Here is a 16,248-nt window from a genome sequence, read left to right on the forward strand (position 1 = left end):
AAAAATCATTTAAAAGGGATGAAGTAAATCAGTATGGACAGGTTTTAGGATACATTTTAAAGTGAGTTGTAAAACAGTAGGAAAAGTATCACATTTATGTCTAAGGAAATGTCTACAACATACACAGGTACTCACACATATAATACTGTAAATACACAGAGAAAGGTCTAGAAGGACATGCAAACTGGAGGGAGAATGGGACCGGGGTGGGGAAGGGATGACAGTATTTCAGTTTTTTCTTTTTTTTTTTTTTTAATTTTTTATTTTTTATAAACATATATTTTTATCCCCAGGGGTACAGGTCTGTGAATCACCAGGTTTGCACACTTCACAGCACTCACCAAAGCACATACCCTCCCCAATGTCCATAATCCCACCCCCTTCTCCCAAACCCCCTCCCCCCAGCAACCCTCAGTTTGTTTTGTGAGATTAAGAGTCACTTATGGTTTGTCTCCCTCCCAATCCCATCTTGTTTCATTGATTCTTCTCCTACCCACTTAAGCCCCCATGTTGCATCACCACTTCCTCATATCAGGAAGATCATATGATAGTTGTCTTTCTCTGCTTGACTTATTTTACTAAGCATGATACGCTCTAGTTCCATCCATGTTGTCGTAAATGGCAAAAAGTGCTCCATATCACTCGGCATCAGGGAAGTATTTCAGTTTTTTCTATACGTACTTGTTATTTAATGTTTTTTACAACAAAGATATTTTGTAATGAATTTTAATGACACCAGTAAACATCCATTATATGTTGTCATTGAAAAAGCACTGATAGAAAGGTATGTATGTACTTGGTATGATCTCCATTGTGTTTTTTAAGATGCAGTTTCTAAATTTCTTTCTTTTTTTTTTTTTAAATCAAAAGGACTCTTTTATCTCAAACAAAATATTACCAAGTTCCCAATTTAAGCGGACAGGAATGAACCGGCAATGAATAAAGCCAGAGCAAGGACCCCATGCTCTGGTCAGCCACCATCCATCTCCCCCAGGCCATCCAGGGTCCTACGGCAACCTCACGGCTCTAGGCCACACAGTGTAGAAATAACTATTATCATAAAGAAAAACTTGGAACGTGACTTTCTCTGACATACGGAATTACAAGTGGTTTTTCTTTTGCTGTTGTTTAATACATACACACACATGCCTCTTCTACAATTTGGAACACTTTACATAATAATCTGTTCCTTACCATGCCTATATAACCACCCAAACCTCATATACTTATAGCAGCAAGGTGCAGACATGGTTAAAAAAGCTTCATTAATCTTTTCAAGTTATGGTTCTATATTTATATTTCCTATTTCTTAGGCTGACTTCAATCACTTATATTTTTCTGGAAAATTTTATCTTCTATCAAATTTATTGCATAATTTTAAGATTATTTTATTATTCTTTTCAAATATTTGGTTTTTTAAAAGTCTTATTTTTCAGTTCTACTTTAACAATATTTTCTAAGTAAAATTATAATTAAATGCTTCTAGTTTTGGCTTTTTGGTTGCTATTAAATTTCCAGGTTTTTTTCCTAGGATTGTATTTATTTATTTAGAGACACAGCGCACACAAGGGGGCACTGAGCTTTAAGCCTGATATGGGGCTCAAGTCCATGACCCTGAGATCACGACCTGAGCTGAAATCGAATCAGATGCCTAACTGAATGAGTCACCCAGGCACCCCTCATTTTCCAGCTTCTTAAACTGAAAGTCAAGTTCATTATTTTCTCACGTTCTTACTTATAATAAAAGCATTAGAAGCTATCAGTTTCCCCCTGAGTATAGTTTTGGCGCATCCCTTAGGTTTTTGTTGTTTAGTATTCTTGTTGTCATTAATATCTAAATAATACACAATTTCAATGTTTTATCCCCTTTGACCCCTCCACTATTTCAAGTAGATGGATATTTTAAAAATTTTTATCATTAATTTCTAGTCTTATTTCGTTGCCATGAAGAGACTGATCTGACAGACTCTGAGTTTTTCTATTTTAAAATTTTCAGTGTGATCTGATACATAGCCAATTTTATGATTGTTCCACGGCATTTGAAAATAATCCTTCAACAAACAGCCTTTTGCTATTTATCCATGCTTTGCCCCTACTTCTACTCTCCCAGAGGATTTTTCTAATTCTTTTTGGGTTCCTCCATTATCTACTATTTATTGACTGTTAAGTATCAGTAACCATCTCTTTTAAGTTGTGGAAATCCCTCAAATTTTCTGGCTCATGGCAGCTCCTTATGGAATTCCACGGACATCCTTCTCCTTAATTTTATAGTTCTTTTGTCATTTCCAAGGAATATTTTGGAGATGAAGGGCAAAATAATGGGCTCAAAGTATAGCATAGTGTGTGAGAGCTCAGTCTCTAAAATCAGAAAGACCAATATCTGAATTCTAATTCTATTACATCTTTGTGGTAGGACCTTGAATATGTTACTTGAGTTCTTGGGGCCTGTTTCCAGATATAAAATAATAATTACCATAGTAACCAGCTAAGCTTGTTAAAAGAGAAAATGCTCACTCACTGAATTCACCATATCACATAGTAGCATTAGCTATTGTGGCTGAAATAGGAACTATGGTCCAAAGTTTTTATTACTTAATGTAAACAAAAAGGAAGCAGTGTTTTCCACCAGAGCCTGATCATAAAGATTATGGATATATCTTACAATCCCAACTAAGATGGTTCTCTAGCAATAACTCAGTAGTCTAACTTCATTAATAACACATGATTACTTGACACTCATAATTTGTCTGACTATAGACAAGTTATAAAAGAATTTCCTTTCTATGAGTCTGTAATGGTTACAAAAAAATATACCACTTACTCCAGTACTTTAAAAAAATAATCAGGTATATACCCCAAAGAATTAAAAGCAGGGACTTGAACAGATGTTTGTACACCAATTTTCATATCAACATTATTCACAACAGCCAAAGTGTAGAAACAATTCATGTGTCCATCAGTGGATAAACAAAATGGAGTATATTGTATGCACACAACAAAATATTACTTCATCTTAAAGAGGAAATTCTGACATGTGCTATAACATGGGATGAACAAAGGCATGATGCTAAATTAAATAAGCAAGACACAGAAGGACAAATATTGTATGGCTGTACTTAGAGTAGGTACCTAATCAAATTTATAGAGAGAGTCTCGGAAAGAACAGCAGTTGTCAGGGGATGGGAGGAGGGGACATACAGGGAGTTGTTTTTTAACAGGTAACAGAGTTTCCGTTGGGAAAGATGAGAAAGTCCTGCAGATGAATGCTGATGATGATTGCACAGCAACGTGAATATATTTACACCAATGAAATGTGCATTTAAAGACGGTTAAAATGGTGGGGCGCCTGGATGGCTCAGTCTGTTAAGCGAATGCTTTCGGCTTGGGTCATGATCCCAGGGTCCTGGGATCGAGCCCCACATTGGACTCCCTGCTCAGCGGGGAGTCTGCTTCTCCCTCTGCCTACTGCTCTGCCTACTTGTACTCTCTATCTGTCAAATAAATAAATAATTAAAAAAAAAAAAGACGGTTAAAATGGTAAATTCGATGCTATATATATTTTGCCACAATTTTAAAAAAGTAAACAGGGCCTCCATGGTGCTGAGTCTATATTTAATTCTGCATAGCACTACTTATATTCTGAGTAAAACATCTTAAAAATATGTCTTTTTTTTTTTTTAAGATCTTATTTATTTATTTGACAGAGATCACAAGCAGGCAGAGAGGAAGGCAGAGAGAGAAAGGAGGAAGCAGGCTTCCCGTCGAGCAGAGAGCCCAATGTGGGGCTCGATCTCAGAACCCTGGGATCATGACCAGAGCCGAAGGCAGAGGCTTTAACCCATATCTGTCTTAAGGCCAGATATGCAATTCAGCTTGTTCAGAAGCCAAACCTTACCCTCTGCTCCCTTAGACTCATGCTCCTTACTCTTAAATCTTTGGGGAGGAGGGTGCAGTCCTCACACTTATACCCCAAAATACTTTCTTTTACGCTCTTCAAAGTAGATATAGAAATGCAGTGTAATTCCTTGAGTAAATCTAACCTAATAAATCTTTATAGGGAAGTTTTTTACATAGAAACATTTTATTTACAACAGCAAAAACTAAAAACCACCTAAATGCACAACAGTGAAGGGAGAGCTAAGTCAACTACACAGCAAATGTTACTATTACACAGCCAACAAACAGGATTCTATGAATGAGATGGAAAAATGCATGTGTGATCAGTGATTTTAACTATGTAAAAAAATACATTTAAAAAAGACTAACATGAGACATCAACATGTTAATAGGTGATTACCTTTGAGAAGTAATGATCCTTCTTTATCTTTAGAGTTTCTCTGCTTTTCAAAGATTCTCTATTTGTTTTTGCTTTTGCAATGCATTATTTTTACTATGGGAAAATACATCCTTTTATTTTCTTTTAAAAGTAAATAAAGACAAAGAAGAATAAAAATTTAATCCCCCCCACCACCACCCCCAGCAAGTACTCACATTCTCAGGTATGCTGGGAAGTTCTCTAGTGTCAGGCACAGTAAAATAAGAATGCTGGAAAAGAAAAGCAAATGTTATTTACTTTTGCAAAAATATGCAACAAGCATATTATTCAGAAATCAGGTAAATGATCTGAAGGTAGTTCCTCACTCAGATGAGGAACAGAGTTTCACTCACAGGAAATGACTACAGAGTATTTTCTTTGGCTAATGCTGGGTTACAGCCAGACACATTAAATCACCAGTTCGGTAGACGGAATTCTTTTCTATGAGAGATGAACTTCTTTGGGAGATATAAATGAACAGCTCAAAGAGGTTAAAGGCTAAATTCCCCTACAATGTTTGCACACTTCTGAACACATGAAAGCTGCAGGCTTCATAATTTATTGTTCAATGAGGCAAGTGGCCTCGAGGGACCAAGTATCACTAGGTTCGCTCGGCAGTGGTCTTACCAACCAAACCTGCCATTTCATTTTAGCATCTGAGATTATATCCATACAAGCTGCAGGCAATATCTGCCCCAAAGGCCCAGGTGATGTTAAGGACAGCTCCAGCTGAAGGACTGCTGCACCAAGACCATTACAGATGGTTAAGAGTGGAGAATTCTGTCCCCTAAGCATGCTCTGAAAAGAAGCCTCCTGACTTCCAACGTCATCTCCAGTGAAGAGAACAGGAGACTCAGTGGAGCTGAAAACCTGACCTGTTCAAAGAACTTTCAAGGAGGCATCCCCATGTATGTAACGAGCATATGTCCTGAAGTTAAATGACAACAGGCTGGACTGATGACACCTCCTCGGAGCTACTGAAGACTCGGAGGACAATGGCAAGCGGGAGTGAAGAGTCTGGTGCTGGCCAATTAAAGATGGGATTGTGCAAAGGGCAGGAAAGGTCGCAGCAGAGAAGGTCAGCTTAGCTGTGGCCTAAGTTCAAACCTGGACCCCCAAGTGACATTTCAGGAAGTCCCTCCCCTCCGTTCTTAGATAATTGCAAAATAAGTAGGTCTCAAGAAGAATGAGTTGTATAGACTTCTTGAAATGAAAAGCTGGGGACACCTGCGGTAATGACAATAACAACGATAGTGTAGGCTACTTGCCTAATATTCAACAGATACCGCCCTGCTAATGGAAGGCTTTATGCCAGGTATCTGTATCAGTATTATCTTTAATTTCCCTAACAAATTTTAGGATACATATTATCTCCATATTACAAATGGATAAATTAAGACTTAAGATGCTGAGGTCACAGGAACTGAAGGTGACAGGAACTGAAAGCAGGTTCTGTAGAACTACAGCTATGCTCTTCCCACTGTAACAGATTGCTATACCTACGCTTTTTATGAACAAGCTATAGTTAAAGCCACGTCAACTGAAATAAACTAAAAAGTAAGAACAAAAAAAAAATTATGAAAAGACCACTTTAAAAAAAAACACAAAAAAAAACACAATCCTCTGCAAAGCATCATTCCAAAAAGCTGTGGGTCTGTGCCCAATGTCACCCATGAAATATTACAGCAGAGATTATGGGGCATGAAAACTGGTTACCAACCCATTCAATTCAACAATGGCGATTAAAATAGCAAAAGTAAAATACAAGGTTAAATGTGATGCCATGAGATACCAACTGCTATATGAAATGGCTAGAAGGGAGTCCCAGGAAATGTTCGGTAATGGACATCCATGGGTGACAGAGTGACAATGTAATGGCTGGGACAGTGAGGAAGAAAACACAAGGATCAGTTACCACTTCCTAGCTACGTGATCTCGGGTAACTTCACTTAACAGCTCAGAGGCTCAGTTTTTGAAATTGTAAATGAGAATCATAAATATCTACCTCAAAACTGTTATAAAGAATAATATTACATACATGAAATGCCTAACATGCACTTTTAATAGAATCTTTTAATTGAAAATTAAATCTTTTAATAGAAATTATTTTTAATAATAGAAAATTATTATTTTAATAATAATCTTTTGATAGAAAATCTTTTAATAGAAAATTATTATTATTGCTCGGCTCCTAGTTTACACATTTCCGTTTTTCTCAATCACCTACATCAGACATACAGACATATTCTGTTCTGAAGACACGAAGTCAAGGACTGCCATCTTTCCACATTTCAGGCTTTATAAACTAGATGAGACTCAGCCTTCAAAATCAGAAATGCAACATGGAGAGAATTCCTCTCGAATTGGAAAGAAACAAATATCTGCCTTTACAGATGCAATGGGTTGTAAATAGTGAGGCATCACAATTCCAAAACCAAGTCGTCCCCAGGCTGTCCTTTGAGATTCTGTCTTGCTCCATCACCCATGAAATGCTGGGACCAGAGGAGGTCAGAAACATTCCTAGGAACCACTGGCACGAAACGGCTGCACCTCCTCCCCCCAACAGTTTCTCCTCCTGCCCCTGGGATGGCTTGTCCTTGAGGCCTGGCAGCCACTCAGGGGAAGGAGTGGCCCTTCCTCCCTAGCAGCTGGTGACCCAGCCAGGCTACTCCGCAGCTACCTGTCGGATGTCATTACAGGCTGAAGCAGAGAGATCAAGCTGATTTAGGAAAAGGGACAGAGACAAAGGCAAGGTTGTTTAGTTATCTGGCCATGACCCGGGCAGGTTTAAAGTTCATTTCTTCATCTTTCCTAGGCAGTCTTCCCTATGAGCAGATCTCCAACAAGAATCTTTTCCGACCTAGGCTCTATTGAAATGAGCAAAAACCTCTACCAGTTCCTTCTTTGTCCCCTTTCTTTCAACACTCATGGCCTAGTGGAAAGAACACAGGCTGGGAAGCGAGCCCTGGGTTTGAAAACCCCAAACTTCTCCCTTATTAGCCACATAGCCTTGGGTGAACAAGTACCTTTTCCTCTCTCAGCCTCTTCTGTAAGACGAGAACACTACTACCTGTTTTGTAGAGGTCTTTTGAGCGTTAGGGGATGCATACTTGGCAGAAATTAAGAACTCAATAAATAGAAGATCTATTATTAGTTATTAGTAGTAATACTGCTTTCAATTTGCTCATCATAAAAAAAAATGCTGTAAGATATGTTCATTTTCTATGTGGCTAAATACCAAGATACTAATCACTAAATATCAACACTGTACCTGGTTCTAGTGAAATGAAAGACAAAACTTGCTATTATTTTAAAAATCTGTCTATCCATCCATCCTTCCATCTATCTAACCAACCAACCATCTCTCTCTCTCTCTCTCTCTCTATCTATCTATCAAAAAGCAGACTGCCACATTCAACACTTCATTTGGATGTGTCTAGAGTCTTGGAAACTTGACTGCCCTACGTTCTCCTACGACTAGACCTTGAGAGCTTGTCTGCAGGTTCTAGCTGGGGAGCACAGCTACTCACATACCCTTGACTGAAAAACAGTCCTCCTCTGTCGGAGAAGGTTGTCCTCTTTGACCGAGCACATAGCTTCAGGAGGGACAGACACAGAGTGGTGAGGGAGGAAGGAGACACCTGCCTAGGGAGCCAGATCAGCCAGAACAACGGGGTGACAGATGTCACAGACTGCCCTCACATCCAGTAAAACTTTTTAAACATTCAGAGGGAGCCTGGCTGGCTCAGTGGGTTAAGCATCTGACTCTTGGTCTCAGGGTCTTGAGACCAAGCCCTCACTGGGCTCCATGCTGACTATGGAGTCTGCTTGAGATTCTCTCTCTCTGTCCCCACCCTTGGCCCTCCCTACACCCTGCACTTGTGCAGTCTCTCTCTCAAATAAAATCTTTTTTATTTTTTAAGATTGTATTTATTTGACAGAGAGTGATCACAAGCAGGCAGAGAGGCAGGCAGAGAAGGGGGGGGAGCAGGCTCCCCGCTGAGCAGAGAGCCAGATGCAGGACTCGATCCCAGGACCCTGAGATCATGACCTGAGCCAAAGGCAGAGGCTTAACCCACTGAGCCACCCAGGCGCCCAAAAGAAAAAAAAAAAATCTTAAAAAAAAAAAAAAAAAAGGCAACTTTTAAAACATTCAGATCCCACAACATGGGGAAAACAGCCCCTGGTAATCAAGAGCTGGCCCAAGGGTATCCACCTGAGAATTCTGATGAAGGTGGCGACAAGGGCTTGACCTAGAGAATTAGAGAATTCCAGGAACCCGAAATATGAAAAAGATCCCCTACACCTCTTTTGATGCCTTATCCCGTCAATGAGGAACTCAAGGTCCACAGGGTTAAAGGTTTTAATTAAGATCACTCAGGTCACTGACAAAACTACAGCTAGGACTGAAGCTTCACAGTCACAGGATTTTCCACTCAGCATACTATATATCACATAGCATGTATGTCTAAAGAAACAATTATTACTACAGACCAGGATCTATGCTAGGCTCTCCCCATCCCTGTCCTTGAGGGATGTACAGCCCAGTGGCTAAGAGAGGAAAACAGATGTGGTATGACTAAGCACTGCAAAGTGTACAAGATGCTTGGGGCAAAGAAGAAAACCTTGACTAAGCCTTGGGGAAGGGGGTCAAGGGGAGGATTTCTCTGGAAATAAATCCAAGGTGAGTTCTGAAGGATGAATGTAGGCCGGCTTGGTAAAGAGGAGAGAAGTGGTGTTGAAGGTTCGGGGTAACAGGATGGGCAAAGAGGCACACACAGCAGTGCTGGGGGGTAAAACAGGAGGCAGGAGGCCCAGAATGGGGGCAGATGAGGCAGATAGGGGCCATTCCAAGCCAAGCACCTGCCATCTAGGAGATGCTTGTGATGGGATGACAACCAGGAAGAAGGGAGCCTGGGGACGTTTGGGACCCATTCCTTATGGAATCCCAGAGAAAGAAAGAAATTGAACTCCCTGGCCTGTCTTGAGTCCAGAGGTTTCAGAGTATTCAGAGGGAGGGCTGGGGAAGGTGCAGACAACAAAAGACAATCTTGTTCCGCTAACTCTGCCTCCTTGCTAATAATGAAATGGTTTCTTGGTGATCGCTAATTTTCTGACCCCACTTACCACGCTGAGATGAACAGACACTCCTGGATCGGGAATGGGAAGTTTGTGCAGAGTTTCAAGAAGCTCATTCCACTGATTCTCCTGAAAGAAATAAAAGGCCTAAGTAACAAAAGCAAGGCTGAGCCCTTCCGTGAGAGGCCTGCAGGGAGGTCTGGGCACACGGTAAGCCGGAGGCCCCCATGACTGAGGGGGCTGGGGAGGTGCTGGCCCCTGTACAGAAATAGGCTTGATATTCAAGCAGGGTTGGACAAAAGACACTGCTTATGGCTCAATATAAAAGCCAACTAGATCCTCCCACACCAAGTCTGACATTTTCTACGGAGTGAGACACCTACCATGACCGCCTTTTATGGCTCATATACCATAAGCTCTCAGCAAACCTATCCTCTCAACTCCATAGCAACAACTTTTAAATGCAAGCAGTCCTAGCTCACGGGGCGGGGGCGGTTGGGAGAAATAAGGATGACACTATAGATCTTGTCTTCATCATCATTACCCTCAATTAATTTTATTGAGTGTTCACTGGATACACACAGCAGCATCCAATTATGGAAAGTTAAAATGAACTACACACAACAGTATGCAATACAGTATGGTGGCTGTGCATTTTAATTAGTGAAATGGAGCCACAGAATGAAATACAAAGCAGTACAAACTATTCGATTGAAAACAGATTCACTTTTAAAATGCTCAAAAGAGCGCTGCTTACAGAATTATGCAAAAGCCATTTCTCCACCCTGCGGAATGGTCTGTGCTAACAGAACAGCATTGAGCTTCCATGGGTTTCCATTTGTTATCTGTCTGATCCTCACAACTACCCCACTTCACAGATTGAAAACTGAGGCTCCAAAGGGTGAAACAACTTGGCTCAGATCAGCCAGTTAGTAAGTTGCACAGCCAGAAGCTACATGCGGGTTCGCTGTGTTCAAGCCCAGAGAACTCTCCACTGCTCCACAACAGTTGCGGGTAGTGGATTTAAAAGAAAGGCAAAAAGAGTCAATGAGCCCAGATTAAAAACCTGCTTCAGTCTGAACTCTCATCATTCGATCTTCTCACAGGGAAATGAACGTGTGTGCATGTGCACACGTTTAATTTTGCCACACAATTACAGGAAGCAATTCTGTATTTCCCGAACTACTTAAAAGTGAGTTGCTGACATTACGTTCCACCATCCATAAATACAAAGGACCATCTCCAGTACAACCCACAACTAATCATCAAAAAATCTGGAAATTAACATTGACAGAACATTACCATCAAATCCTCAGATCCCTTCAAGTTTTATCCACTGTGCCCATAATGTCCTTGGAGAGCAAAACCATCCAGGCTCAGAAGCGCATGTTGCCTTTAGTTACGATTCTCTGGTCTTCATCAGTCTGGAAAAGGTCCCGAGTCTTTCCCAGATTTGTAGGTACTTGACAGTGAGACCAGCCATTTTGTTGAATAATTCCCAATTGTCTGATGTCTTCTATTGATTCAGACTTCAATTCTTTCCATTACTCGTGATGTTCACTTTGATCATTTGATTAATTCTTCTGAAGTCTCTACTGGGAAGGTACTCATTCTCCCTTTGTGTTTAGCAAGCATTTTGTGGAGTGATACTTTATGTAAACATCCCCTTCCTCATCAAAACTTTGAACTTATTTATTTATTTATATTGGTAAGCACATATGGTTTCCGGTTTTATTCAATGATTATAAATCTTTGCTATCATTATTTGTTTTAATGCTCAAATTGTCCCAGATTGGACCAGTGGGAACCCCTTATCCATTTCTGTGTCTTTCTGACATGTCCCCGACATGCTTTGAGCACTTCTTCTGAGCATTTTTTGACACAAAAAGATATTGCAGGCTCATTTTATACTTTCCCTGCAATGGCCCTAGAATTAGACATTTCTTCAGAGAGCCCCGGCTCCTTTTAATGGAGAATGTTATTTAGAAACCACAATGTGCGTACTAGGTACATTCATTGCTACGTGGGTATGGCTAACCCCAGACTCTTTTAGTGGTTAGAACCAGAAAACATACTATGCATACAGAGACCCACAATATATGCATTTTTATTGATTTCTATATCACATATTTGGAAAGTCACCAGGTCATACTGATGGCTCTAATTCCAATCCAATATAGGAATCCTTCTAGTTTCCTACCTTTTCATATTTGTAACTAAATTCTATAGAAATGACAATCAATCCTATTTTCTTAATATATTTATTTATTTGTATGTAACCAATCTTTTATTGGTTATATACCAATAGGGCCCCTATCCACTCAGGGGCCCTCCTTGCCCTGCCTGAGAACAGATATTCAATGCCAGGCTGCTACAGTCTACTCCTCTCCAACAAGAATGCCCTTTCTACCCTAGGATCCAACACCCCAGTGCTGGACCGCTGCTTCCCCCTCTCCCGTGTGGATCCTTCTAGGTCCTCCTAGGGTTTAGATATTTGCTGCCAAGCCACTGCCACTACTACTGCACGCACATGAACGACCACTTCGTCCTCTTGGGCTCTGACACCCTCAGCCAGGCTGCTCTCCAGCTCGGATGCCCTCCTCAACCCCTGCCAACTCTTTCACAGGGATGCCCTCAATGCCCGATCTAGGGTCTGATAACCGTGGTAGATCAATGACCCAAACAGACACCCCCATCCTGTGTCTTAGGCTCCAACACTCCACTCTGAGCTGTCATGGTCACTATCCACCCCCAAGCCCCCCAGTTGAAGCCTACCATGCCCAAAGACTTTTGGACTTGGGGAGGGGATTCTGTTTAATAAAAGCTTTTATATAAACAACAGAAAAATAAAAACAGAGCTTTTATTGTTCTAATCTAATGACTCACACCTTGCCAACAAGTAAGCCAATTGTAGACAGATTTCCTATCATTAGTGCCATAATTCCTTTAACCAGAAAAAAATTTAATAGAAAGAGTACTGGGGACAGTGGAAACAGACTCCACTAAAACACATCACTGATTACAACTCAACACTTCAAGAGGCAGGGTCCTTCCTGGGGCAATGGCCCAGAGGACTGGTACACCAATTTCCCAGGGCAATAATCCTATCTCCCCTATGCACTGGGTGTACAAACCCAACCTTTTCTATACCACAAGACAAGTGTTTAAAAGTCTAATGTGTTTTGACTGGAGCATTAATATGGAAGAAAAAAATATGTGAGCCAATCTCCAATTCCAAGACTGTTAAGAGCCTACATGTGATACAATTCTATTTACTAAAGATATCTTTCAAATTTGAGTGAAAACCTGAATGTTTGACTAAAGTGAATTGTGAACATCAATCGATGAACAGACCCAAGGTAGCCTCTGAATTCATTCATCAAAGAATAAATCAGTTCAAAGAATAAATCACCTCCTTCATGACACAATTCCCTTATATCTAAGCATCCTTTCAGAGTGAGTGTAGTGACCTAGGGAGCCATTTCTATTAGTTATTCCTTCCATTTACTGTGGCCTCTGGAATACACTGCTAGTGAGTAAATCTTACTTGAAGGAAAGATGTCTCCATTATACACACATTTTCCACTTTTTCTCCAAAGCAGCATTTCCTCAAGTATGTTCTAGGAAACATTAGTATCTCAGAATTTTAATATTTGTCGTGGAATAAAAAGGGCTTGGGACCAAATAAGACGGTAAGCACTAAGGAACACACATTTCTCCACGGCAGGACCTTCTCAGCGCCACCAGGAAAAGAATCTTAAGGAGACAAAAACGAAATACAGCTTTCCCTCTCTCCAAACCCAAGGTTACTGAACTATACCCCCTCCTTTTTTTAATGGACCTAATGTTCTGTAGAAAGTATGAGGACAAAAAAACCTCTGAAACATTTAATAATAATGTATCATCAATTAAAGATCTTAGGTCATTTACAAAAAGGACAATTTAATAAGTTAGATATAGGGACAAATATTCAACTCATTAGCAATCAAAGAAATGTAATTAAAACAATGAGACTATTCACTTGTCAAATAAACAACAGATTCAACAAATGATACTGGTGAGAGCATGGTCAGCCAAGCGCTCCCGTACATTCCTAGGGAAGGGCGTCTTTTAAGAAAACAGTACAATTCTTTTGGAAAACAGTTTGGCAAATTCTTTTAAATATTTATGTCCGCTGCCCTAAAAAATGGCCCCTCTGAGATTTTCCTCTTAAGGAAAATATCCAAAATGAAGAAGATGCTTTATGTTCAATGATGCTAATAGCTACATTTAAACAGTGCCCCCTCCCCCCCCAAAAAATCCTCCCCCCACCAAAAAAAAAACCCACCAGGTGTTCCTGGGTGGCACAGTCAGTTAAGTGCCCAACTCTTGATTTCAGCTTGGGTCATGGTCTCCGGGCTGTGAGACTAAGCCTTGCATCCGGGTTGGGCTCCACACTTGGTGGGGAGTCTGCTTCTCTCCCCTTCTCTCTCCCTCTGCCCCTCCCCGCTCTGTGCATGCATCCGTGTGCACGTGCTCTCTAACATAAATACACTTTTAAACAAAAAAAACAAAAAACCTCCAACAACAGGGAAATGTTTCTAAGGTCTGTAATAAAATGCTATGCACCCAAGAAAAATATTCAGTCTTTTTACTAGCCTGGGGGAAGTGCTTCTGTTACCACAGCACGTGAAAAATCTGAGCTATGAAAGTCTAAATACAGCTCCAGTAGACTTCTGACATCCATGGGAGACACTTCCACATATCATTTCTTCCGGAAGTACAGTAAAGTAGAGCTAACTTTTTAAGTACTTTTCCAGACCCTTAAAAAAATTACCGGAAGTGCACAATAAAGCCTTACTGGAAGGGGAACTTGGCACAGGTGGCCAGGTCTCTTGCCAGTTAAGTGTCTTACACACAAATCGAGCTTTGCGGCATGACGTGAGCAGTTCAAATTCGTGCCTCAGCAAAATTATAATTTAATAAATGTCATTAACTTCCAGGGCTGCTTGGGAGTATCAGCTATCATCTATCAGAAGATTAACTCTGAATGCTAAGGGTCTATCTATTATTCCTTTAACTCAAAAAGTAAAGGAAGAAAACACACCAAAATTCTAGTGATTGTTATGTTCAGGTGGGAAGGAGGGAACACATCAGGAGTGATTTTTCTCTTCTTCTCTATTTCCAAATTCCCCAGACTTTCTATAATGGGCATGCACTACTTTTCTGGTAAACCTTCTGGTGATATATAAGACACATATTATTTTAATAAACGAAGTTGAAGTTACTTGCTAAAAAGAAAAATACAAGGTAAATACCTGGCCTTTTGTTGTATAATCCGCCAAGATGTTAAGCAGCTTATAAAATACTTCGAACCAGGGAAGATAGCTGGGGAAAGAAGAGGAGAAACATGACATATTAGTATGCAGGTCAAAAACTTGAACCAGGAGCTGATTCAAGACTGTTACATTTCAGTTTTTCCTCTACATCCTAAAGAGTCTTCCTGTTATAGGCTGCTGAAAACACAGACTGGTAGAATGCTAATTATTTCTGGGATTTTAAAAAATTGCCTGTGTAAGGTGGAGGATTGAATGTCCATTATAAATTATTCCCATGCCTCAGAGCTAGAACAGGCTCATAGAGAAGAAATTCAAAGCAGACTCTGCAATCAGGAACCATCTCTGCATCACCCTCCAGGCCTCTCCCACCACACCCACCCTTTCCAGGAAGCTTCTGTGCAAGTTCCGCATGATTGGACACACACAGCCACGCACTCATACATACAACACTTCCCCTGCTGCTGCCTGCAAGGTGTCCCAAAGGCCCCATGAGCCTGAAACCAATCATACTGTGGCATCAAACCAAACTTCCTATCCGTACCGCACCCCCTCTAAACTGACTTCGGGACAAGCTCTCTCTGTCCCCACTGCCCCCTACTGGGTCCTGACCATAGTGCCCCTTCACTCTGAGGACAGTCTGGTCCTGACCTCACTCTACCCTCCATGGGGCTTCAAGAATATTCTTTCTGAAATGCACAACTAAGTGGCCCACGGATCCAGTTCCTGCAGTGATGCCATCACCAGTGGACTCTGAAGACGGCGGTGGAGGCTCTTCGTTGTCAATCCCTGACTGGCTACCCGCTCTACTTCCCCACGTGCACTCTCCTCTCACAGCAGCCTCTTTCCGAGAATGGCCAGGCATCCTCAAGCCTGCCTGAGCTTTCATACACTTGGCCCTTTTCTCCCTCTGACCTTCATGGTCCAGGCGAGCTGATTTCCACGCATCCTCCTAACGGTCCCCCGCACGCTCCCCATCCCCACCCCTCATGCCCTAATTCCCTCTTCTCTGTGCTGCCCAGGTCACATGCATACTCGCGTTATAACATTCCACACACCACGTGGCACTCAATGGTGTGTCTGTTCTGGTAACAGACTGTGCGCCGAGAAGGAAGGATCTCATCTTTCTTCACTCTCTCTTCCAGGGGCCAAGCAAGGAGCCCAGCACACCACTAGTGCTCAGCGTTGACGGAGCAAACACAACTCAACAAAGGCTGAGAGCAAAGGCATGTTAAGGTTACAGAATTGTTGCTGAACTATCTCCCACCCCCAACCCCCTCCACCCAGAAGTTCTGTCACATAATGTAAATGGCTTTATTCTCCAGTAAGAAACTTTTCCAAAGTGACAAGTGGTCAGACGAGGAGGCTGTCGCACCAAACCCCTGCTGTCCCGCTCGCATCTGCCCTGCTGCGCTCACAGGGTCCGCTCCTGGGAGAGCTGGACGGGCAGCGGAGCGCTGATCCCACCGGGCGGGGGGAGCTCAGCACCCGGCCCTGACTCCCAGCTGTACTGCCGAGGGTAACAGATGAAGTGAGAGG

The 16,248-nt window shown here is 41.5% G+C and overlaps 1 protein-coding gene across 16 annotated transcripts in view; it reads right to left on the reverse strand.

The window, feature by feature from the left end:
• Positions 1 to 16,248, reverse strand: part of DENND1A (DENN domain containing 1A) — a 496,373-nt gene that overhangs the window by 250,302 nt on the left and 229,823 nt on the right. For all 16 annotated transcript variants that reach the window (XM_082695480.1, XM_082695471.1, XM_082695477.1 and 13 more), the window contains 3 exons: positions 14,692 to 14,761; positions 9,443 to 9,523; positions 4,492 to 4,545 (listed from right to left, as the gene is read on the reverse strand). In XM_082695480.1, the coding sequence (XP_082551606.1) occupies positions 4,492 to 4,545; positions 9,443 to 9,523; positions 14,692 to 14,761 (205 nt within the window). The remainder of the gene's footprint in view (positions 1 to 4,491; positions 4,546 to 9,442; positions 9,524 to 14,691; positions 14,762 to 16,248) is intronic.

The sequence above is a fragment of the Mustela nivalis genome, assembly GCF_964662115.1.
Source record: "Mustela nivalis genome assembly, chromosome: 13".
Lineage (NCBI taxonomy): Eukaryota > Metazoa > Chordata > Mammalia > Carnivora > Mustelidae > Mustela > Mustela nivalis.